General features: G+C 50.2%; 1 protein-coding gene across 2 annotated transcripts in view; it reads right to left on the reverse strand.

Annotated features, from left to right (window-relative positions):
- The window catches only part of HGSNAT (heparan-alpha-glucosaminide N-acetyltransferase), a 58222-nt gene extending 53328 nt beyond the window's left edge, over nt 1–4894 (reverse strand). For both annotated transcript variants that reach the window (XM_074383813.1, XM_039463370.2), the window contains exon 1: nt 4678–4894. In XM_074383813.1, coding sequence (XP_074239914.1) covers nt 4678–4879 — 202 coding nt within the window. In that variant the 5' untranslated portion in view covers nt 4880–4894. The remainder of the gene's footprint in view (nt 1–4677) is intronic.
- Between the last annotated feature and the right edge of the window lie 4365 nt (nt 4895–9259).

Consider the following 9259-nt stretch of genomic DNA (forward strand, 5'->3'; position numbering starts at 1 on the left):
GATGACAGAAAGATGATGTGCATTCTAAAATCATGTGTGCCAACTTGGTAGGAAAAATAAAGAGAACTGCTCTTGTCTAAAGTCAAAGCAAAGTGGTTTATTTCAACCAACTGGGCCATTTATATAATATTATATAGAAGAGAAGTCGATTTGTTCTCTAAGTAAATTTACCCAAAAGAAAAAAATGGGGAACTATTTAATAACACAATGAGGAAGGTGAAAGCTTCGTCTGGGCTCTCTAGTCACTCATTTGAATGGCAAAAACAGAAATTCTTCATGTAGCCAGCTCAATCCCTCATTTTAAAGTTTATCTTAATTTACCCTTATTTAGCGCTCAGGGAAGACAAGCCCTGCAGTATAAAACTTTCAATAATCCACTATAGCTTTTTATTCTCTAGGCCAAAGAAAGCTTTCACAATCATTTTTTCTGTTCTTTGGTCTCCTGGAGAGCTTTCAGTGGAAGCAGTGTTTGGGACCTGGGGTATAACATAGTGGGATAAATTCAAGTTAAACCTGAATCTGAACCCCAATGTGCCTCAGTTTCCTCACCAATAAATTAGAGGTCATAAGAGTATGTGCCTCATGAGACTGTTGGGAAAGCTAAACTTGACTAACTACGAAGTGCTTGGCACAGAAACAAAACAAGTGCTGAACACACGGACGTTACGGTGATTCAGGCCACATCCAACCAAGGCAGAAGCCAATAGAGCCTTTTCAGGATTGGGAACATCCAGTTAAATTTTTCCTTTCTTTTTTCCAAGAGAGAGTCTCACTCTGTTGTCCACGCTGGAGTGCAATGGCATGATCTCGCCTCATTGCATCCTCAATTTCCCGAGCTCAAGCAATCCTCCCACCTCAGCCTCCAAAGTAGCTGGGACTACAGGAGCAGGCCAGCATGTCCAGCTAGTGTGTGTGTGTGTGTGTGTGTGTGTGCGCGTGCGTGCATGTGTATTTTTTTATAGACACAGGGTCTCACCATGTTACCTAGGCTGGTCTTGACACCCTAGGCTCTAGCGATCCGTCCACCATGACCTCCCAAAGTGCTAGGATTACAGGTGTGAGCCACCACACCAGACCCAAGAGTAAAATCTTTAACCAAAAACAGGCTTTTGAATAGCTTCTGATATGCATTACGAAATTTCCCTCCAATAGTTGTGCTGATTTCTCTTTTTTTTTTCTTTTTTCTTTTTTGAGATGGAGTCTCGCTCCGTCGCCCAGGCTGGAGTGCAGTGGTGCGATCTCAGCTCACTACAACCTCCATCTCCCAGGTTCAAGAGACTCTCCTGCCTCAGCCTCCCAAGTAGCTGGGACTACAGGTGTGTGCCACCGTGCTCAGTTAATTTTTTGTATTTTTAGTAGACAGGAGTTTCACCCTGTTAGCCAGGATATTCTTCGATCTCCTGAGCTTGTGATCCGCCTGCTTTGGCCTCCAAAAGTACTGAAGTTACACGCGTGAGCCACCGCACCCAGCCAGTTGTGCTTATATCTAATGACAACTGTGATGGTTGAGATCTCCCAGGTAATACAAAGAACTACACTTACTGTCTGCCAGACCCCAACAGCCCTAAGAAATAGCTCCTGGTGTCTCCATTTTGGGATGAGGCACTGAGGCCTGGAGAGGTCAAACGGCTTGCCTAAGGTCACCTACTGGCAGCCAGGATTCAAGCTGAGGTCCATCTAACCATGCACCTAACCAGTCTCCTGAGCCTTGGCAGATAGATCCCCTTAGCCCAGCCTGACTAGCCTTTCCATGTTTCCCTCATTTGTTAGCCTGGTGGATAGAAAATGGCATGTCCTAATTATTTGCATTTTGAGTTTGTGATGAACAAGTTTCAACATGTTTTTCAAATGTTTACCATCGGTAAGCATCTTTCATATGAATTCTTGAATTATTTATTTAACCACCTTTATTTAATCCCTGAGGCCTTCTGAGGTGTTTGCATAACTACATTAAAGACAAAAATCTTAAATCCTTTGTCAATTTGTCATCATTTTAAAATAGTTGTTTCTCATTTTCCTTCTTCAGCTTTAATGGCTTCACTTTCAAATTTCTAGTCACTCTCAAGTGTAGGACTTTTTTCTATACTTGATCATAGCCAAGAGGCCATGAAGCCATGATCTTTTCCTTCATAATTTTCCCACACATCATCATCCCTTTGTAGATGGAGTAAGTACCGTTTTTAACTCGTTTCCCTGAGCCTCTAGTGGTGGGTGGAATAGGTACTTGTTTTATACTTCGATTATCCACATGAATTTTAGGCTGAAAGCTCTTCATTGTCATGTTACTATGCTATTCGGGAATGTACAGAGGGGCTCAGTCCTCGCTGAATATCAGAATTACCTGAGGATGCTTTAAAAAAACAACCCTGGTCCCATTCCAGACCAATTAAATCAGAATCTCTGCCCAATCAATGCGATTTTTAAAATTTCCCACAAAAAACAACGAACCTCTCAAACGGATTCGAGTGTGCAGCCAAGGGTGAAGACCACAGCCAGAGACTGTCAGAATAACGCTAGTGGATTTTGACACCTTTCTTTTTACTATGAATTATTTGAATGTGGTTTTTAAAAATAATAATAACAGTTTGTATCACTTACAGACACGACCAAAGGACCCAATTACTAAGCCATCAAATATGACCTCGAAACTGAGCTTGATGTTCAGCATCAAGAAAAAGCTGCCGCCGGGCGTGGTGGCTCAAGCCTGTAATCCCAGCACTTTGGGAGGCGGAGGTGGGTGGATCACGAGGTCAAGAGATCAAGACCATCCTGGTCAACAAGGTGAAACTCCGTCTCTACCACAAATACAAAAAGTTAGCTGGGCATGGTGGTGCGTGCCTGTAATCCCAGCTACTCAGGAGGCTGAGGCAGGAGAATTGCCTGAACCCAGGAGGCGGAGGTTGCGGTGAGCCGAGATCGCGCCATTGCACTCCAGCCTGGGTGACAAGAGCGAAACTCCGTCTCAAAAAAAAAAAAAAAAAAGAAAAAAGAAAAAGCTGTCACCATCCCACACATCTAAGCTAAAAAATTCAAGGGCAATACCCACAGAGCGTTACAGACAAAAGAACAATTCATTCCTTCCCTCTCCTCTGGTCTCCGTCGTCTTCATAAGCAAATAACCAAATAAAGTCACCTTTCAATAGTGCGGGGGTAAATGTTACACCTTTATTTCCTTTCCCAATATTTAATTTCTGGTTCTAGCTCTCTGATCTTATCTTTGCGGGACATATTTTTAAAGACAAATTCTACCTTTTTCAAGTAAATATTGAATTTTCAAAAAGAGGGCAGATAATGATGTTTTTAGCAGAAAGCTGTGCAGCCCAAACATGGGATTCAGGCGGCAGGGGAAGCCTTGCAGCCACACGCGGCTTCCCATCACTACATGTGATTACTATTTACAGACCACCTTTCCCTAAAGTAAGTGCCCTTGGATAAGCTAACACTGGTGCTAAAAAATCAAAGAGTGTTTGACGGGATTTGTCCCTGACAGATTGTGATCGGGCAGATTACATAACCTCCCCGGGGTCCTTGCAATGAGGGGAGAGCAGAAGATTGAGGCTGAGTGGAGCAGGGAACAAGCACACAAAATGTAATCTGCTGAGCCGCTTTTCCAAAATTCATGATGTCTTCCTCCAGCTTCTGCTTGGGGAGGAGGGGCTGTTTGAACTCCACACACAGACACTAAAACCTCGTATTCTAACCAAGAAAAGGGCGTGGAAGGGGAAAGGCAGATGACTCCCACTGTTCCAGGTATGGACCCTCATCAAGCACTGACCCAAAGGGGTTTGCGGTGCTTGCTGGACCCCTCGCGGAGGGGTGTGTGCCAAAGACCTCCCAGGAGCTGGGGCTCCCCGGTCCAGGGGCCTAGAGGCCTGGAATCTGTATTTGTCACCGTTTTCCCAAGCGAGTTCGGAGAGATAGCCAGTTGTGCAAACACGAGCTGAGCTGAGCGCCTCTCCTGCCAGCGCACGGGACAAGAGCCCAGCCCCGCCGGGCCCCTCCCAGCCCGCGACCCGGACTCGGCGGCGGCCGCTTCCCTGTCACCCTGGAGAGAAAACGAACCCAGAGGAGGGGCCAGGGAGGGCTCGCCCGGGACGAGACTGCAGGTTGCAGGCCATCGACGCGGGTTCAACCCCAGCGCGGGCGGGCGAACTCGCGTTCCAGCCTCGGGCTTCCCATCCGCTGAAGCCAATGGGTCGCACGGCTTCCGCGCCACGTCCTCGGGGTCGAGGCCCTCGGGAGGGGAACCTGCTTTAAGTTCCTCCGAACAGTGGACTGGGTGCCAGCGGAGTCCGAGCCCCCCGGCCCTCGGCTGGCCTGCCTCCTGGCTGCGCGTGTGGGGGTTGCCGGCATCCCGATCCAAGGCCTCTGTTAAGACAGAAGGCGCCAGGACGCAGGCTTCGCTCGAGCGGGCGCCGCCTGGGAGCCCCAGTTACGCTCTGCCACGGCGCGAACCGTCCCCTCCCCCGGCTCTGCGGGGGCCCGGCCGCCGCGGCCTTAAGTCCGGCCTCCGGTCCGGGGCGCGAGACCGCGGAGTCGCAGCGACAGCTCAGGGAGTGGAGGCGGTTCCGGCCGGGCCTGGCGGTCGGCGCCCGCGCACGAAGGGAGGGGCGGTGCCGCGGGGAGGTGACGCCGCGCTCGGAGTCGGCCGGGCGGCGGGAGGAGGCGCGCACTCACCTCGTGGCGGTGAGCCCTGGGCGTCGCGCTCCGTGGAGCCGCCGGGGGCCAGCAACGCAGCGCTCAGCACCGACGCCGCCAGCAGCAGCGCGGCCAGCGCCCAGCCCGCGCCGGCCATGCCCACCGCCCGCTCGGCCGCCCCTGCCGGCCCGCCGCGCTCCGCCCTGCGCTGCTCCGCCGCGGCCGCCCGCTCGCCCGTCATCGCCCCCTCCGCTGCCGTCACCGCCGCCTGACTCACCGCGGGAGGGGGAGGCGCCCGGGGGCGGGGGGAGCCCAGGGGCGGGGCCGGGCCATGCTAGGTCCTGCCCTGGGGAAGTTGGCCGAGAAAGAAGTCGAGGCTTCGCGCCCCTGTGCGGGGAGTTTGTCCTCCGGAGGAGAAACGTCCCTAAGAGAGGCCGCGGCAGGCCCGGAGACTTCCTCCCCGCCCCGCCTCCCCCAGCTGCATTTTGCCAAACCCCGGAGCCCGCCGGCAACCCTCCACCCTCCGCAAGGGTGTCAGAGTCCTCGGTCCCGGTTTTGGAAAACGCCTCAGTAAGCAAGACTGCAAAGTCCCTGCCCTCGAGGCGTTTATTACGCAGAAAGAGAGGCACGGCTTAGAAGTCACCAAGCGGTCCCACCTCTTGGAAGAGCCCCCGGCCAGGCTGATGAAGTGGAAGGGAGCGGGCCGAGAAGTCTGCACACCCACTCCTGGCTGTATGCCGGGAGACGCTGTCAAAAGTATGAGGGACAGGTACAGTAACCTGTAGCAAAGGTGCTTTGTAATTGCAAAACCTTGTCAACAAGCTGAATGTCCACCAGCTAGAAAACAGACAAACCGCCCTACAGCAGGGGACGTGCTCTACAGCTTCCCGCACCCACGTGGATGAATCTCAAAAAACAAGGCTGGGGACAATGCAAATTGCAGAATGCCTTGTAATAACTTATATAAAGCAAAACCATACTATATGTTGTTTAGGGACATCCATATATATATTAAAAATACAAAGGTACACATGCAAATGTTGGGGGACTTTTCCTTACTTCAGCTAAAGATGGATGGGGTCCTTTGTCACATCCCAGGAAACATTATGCAGACAATTTGAAGGGTAAGGCAGGGTTTTATTGGGTAAAAAGGAAGAAAAGGGGGAACAGGGACCCTCCTCACAGATTAAATCCCAGGTGCCAACGAGGAAGAGGAGGGGCCAGGCTCCTCCCCGCAGCAAACGGAGAAGCGAACTTCTGTGGCTCCGCCCCAGGCCCAAGGGCGCACTCCTCCCAGCACACAAGCCAGTTGGAGTTTTGCCAGGGAGCCCTTCCCACCTGGCTATCTCATTCCCACCCCCTAAAGAAGTCAATCTCACTGCCATTAGAATAAGGATAAGGATAGGGCCAAAGACCGATCTAAACTGCTTCCTGCCGACAGGTGGCTCTGTTTTGGGAGAATGGCAGTCAGATCTCCCTCAGAGGCTTATCTAAGGGTCCCCAGCAGAAGGGGCGATGGTCCAAGGCTCCAGTTGCAAGACCGGTCCGAGTTTGATGGCCTGAAGGCGAAAAGAGACAAACCAGGTTATTTAAAAGCATGTCTCAAAATTAAACAAGGGGCCTTGGCGTGGTGGCTCACACCTGTAATCCCAGCACTTTGGGAGGCTGAGGTGGGTGGATCACTTGAGGTCAGGAGTTCAAGACCAGCCTGGCCAACATGGTGAAACCCTGTCTCTACTAAAAATACAAGAATTAGCCAACCGTTGGTGGCGCCTGACTGTACTCCCAGCTACTATGGAAGTTGGGGCGGGAGAATCGCTTGAACCTAGAAGGCGGAGGTCACAGTGTGCGGAGGTCTCAATACTGCATGCCAGCCTAAGCAACAGTGAGCCCGTCTTAAAAAAAATTTCTTTTTTAAATGAAACAAGAGGAGGCCTAAGGACAGCTCAAAATTCCTGAGGCCTTTTATCAATTTGTACGGGGGGCCGGGGCGCAGGGGGGCAAAAGTCCAAATGGTAAGCAACTTTACCCTTTTGCTGGCATGTTGGACTTCTGAGTTCCCTTCTCCTAAAACCAATCCAGTTTAAGGTTTGGGAAATTAACTCTTTCCAACTTGGAGGATGCATCTGAGGGGGTGTCCTGTAGTATGGAAACAATTACCTGTCTATGAGGCAAGAACCAAGGAGGAGAAAGGTTAAAAGAAGGCATTTTTTCAAAGGAGTCCCAGGGCTTCAAGATGTATTTGAAAGCGGTGCAGATGAAGATGAACGGCTACCCACCTAGAAAGTGGGGGGCAGGCATCCCTGGTTCCCTTCTCTTCCTAGTAGATACCTGGGGTACGCGAGGGAGAGAAGAAAGCGTCCTCTTTCCCTCTTCCATCCTTGCATCCCCGAGTCCTGGCCACCTTGGCAAGGGCTCCCATGGGTGCCAGAGGGGCTTGCATCATGAAGCAGGGGTCTAGCGGGTGGGAATTACCTGGGTTACCCATGTACGCCCTTATCATCCCTGCTGTCAGTAGTCTTGGAGTTCCCTAGACCTCATTTATGCTGAGGAGTTGGGGATTGCATGGACTCCTTATAAGCGGAATGCTAAGGTAAAACTGTGGAACTGAGTCCTCCAACAAGGGAGAGAAAAGGATGTCTTGTGACACACCCAGATAGCTGGTGGTTATAGTTATGCTTGCTAGGATTTGGATGAATGGTGCTTGGCTTTCATTAGCTTCCTTGGTCTTCCTTTCCCAAAAGGAAACCTCTGAATGATGGGCAACCTATTTATTCCCATCACCTGGCAGAATTTGCAGGCTAATCGCTCACAACGAGAATACTAATCCAGATTTTTTACATTACCCATCTCTCTTGTTCTTTCTAAGCTACAGCTGGAGATTGCCGGTTGGTTCACACAAACAAGCAAGGTTAGTCTAAAAATGTAGGCAAAAACTTCAAAACAACTGAATTTAGGCCGGCGCGGTGGCTTACACCTGTAATCCCAGCACTTTGGGAGGCTGAGACGGGAGGATCACAAGGTCAGGAGTTCAAGACCAGCTTGACCAACATGGTGAAACCCTGTCTCTACTAAAAATAGAAAAATTAGCTGGGCATGGTGGCTCACGCCTGTAATCCCAGCTAGTCAGGATGCTGAGGCAGAACTGCCTGAACCTGGAAGACAAAGGTTGCAGCGAGCCAAGATCGTGCCACTGCACTCCAGCCTGGGTAACAGAGTGAGACTTCGTTTCAAAAAACAAAAACAAAAACAACTTAAGAAATGAATGGCAAATGTATAAGTTTTGGAACATAATTTTGCTCCGGTCCTCATTTTTGTTAAAAAATAAATAAATAAATAAATAAAGGAAATTATGATAGGACTCAATTGTTTGCAAAATAGATTTTAGTGTCATACTAGATCTGGTTATTTGCATAAAGTGCAGCAAGAATAATTATTTCTACATGGGCCTTTTGGATTGGCTTTGATGAAACTCTGTTCCACAGAGAATCTCAGATAAGACCTTTTAAAGCCAAGCCCAGCCATGAGCTAGGCTGATCCTCTCCTCTTAAGGTCCCAGGATAAACCTTTTGTTGGGTGATCCTCTCCTCTTCAGGTCCCAGGATAAACTTGGAGCTCCTGGACCTGTTAGAAAGTGACATGATTTACTGACCATAGGTCAGGAACCCTATACAGGGGCTGCGTAGACAAGAGGATAAGGCCAATTTCCCCACTGGGCTTGTATTTCCTCTGCAAGTCAAGATTTGTAGGGTCGAGCCCTACAGGGTTCTGTGAGCCCCTCCCTGCTGGTGCAGAGACAAGAAACTGTAGAAATAAAAGACACAGCCAGGTGTGGTGGCTCAAGCCTGTAATACCAGCACTTTGGGAGGCCAAGGTGGGTGGATCACCTGAGGTCAGGAGTTTGAGACCAGTCTGACCAATATTGTGAAACCCCATCTCTAAAAAATAATAATAATAAGCTGGGCGCGGTGGCTAACGCCTGTAATCCCAGCACTTTGGGAGGCCAAGGCAGGTGGATCACGAGGTCAAGAGATCAAGCCCATCCTGGTCAACATGGTGGAACCCCGTCTCTACTAAAAATACAAAAAATTAGTTGGGCATGGTGGCGCGTGCCTGTAATCCCAGCTACTCAGGAGGCTGAGGCAGGAGAATTGCCTGAGCCCAGGAGGCGGAGGTTGCAGTGAGCCGAGATCGCGCCATTGCACTCCAGCCTGGGTAACAAGAAAGAGCGAAACTCTGTCTCAAAAAAAAAAAAAAAAAAAAAAAAAAAAAAAAGATTGTGTTACTATTATTAATTCTCATCTTCTGAGAAAAAGAGAAACCAGGTGCACAAGTGGAGCGTGAGAGTGGACATGGAACGTGACCACTGAAGCCTAGCATCACATAGAGATAGTTAAGCACCCGGACGTCTGTGGGGGTACCTGACAGCCGTCAGGCCTTACCACAAGAGCTTGGAGGAGCGGAGTTTTCTCCTAATTCCCCCAGGAAGGAGATGTCTCGGCCATTTTGGACATCCCCTTCCCTAGCTGGCTAAACAGCAGGCACCTTCACAGTGCTGGCAATGCCGGACAGACGAGGTGCCCTCCAGCAGCCCTTATGCAGGCATGACAGAGGGCTTAGA

Source organism: Saimiri boliviensis, chromosome 13, assembly GCF_048565385.1.
Source record: "Saimiri boliviensis isolate mSaiBol1 chromosome 13, mSaiBol1.pri, whole genome shotgun sequence".
Taxonomy (NCBI): domain Eukaryota; kingdom Metazoa; phylum Chordata; class Mammalia; order Primates; family Cebidae; genus Saimiri; species Saimiri boliviensis.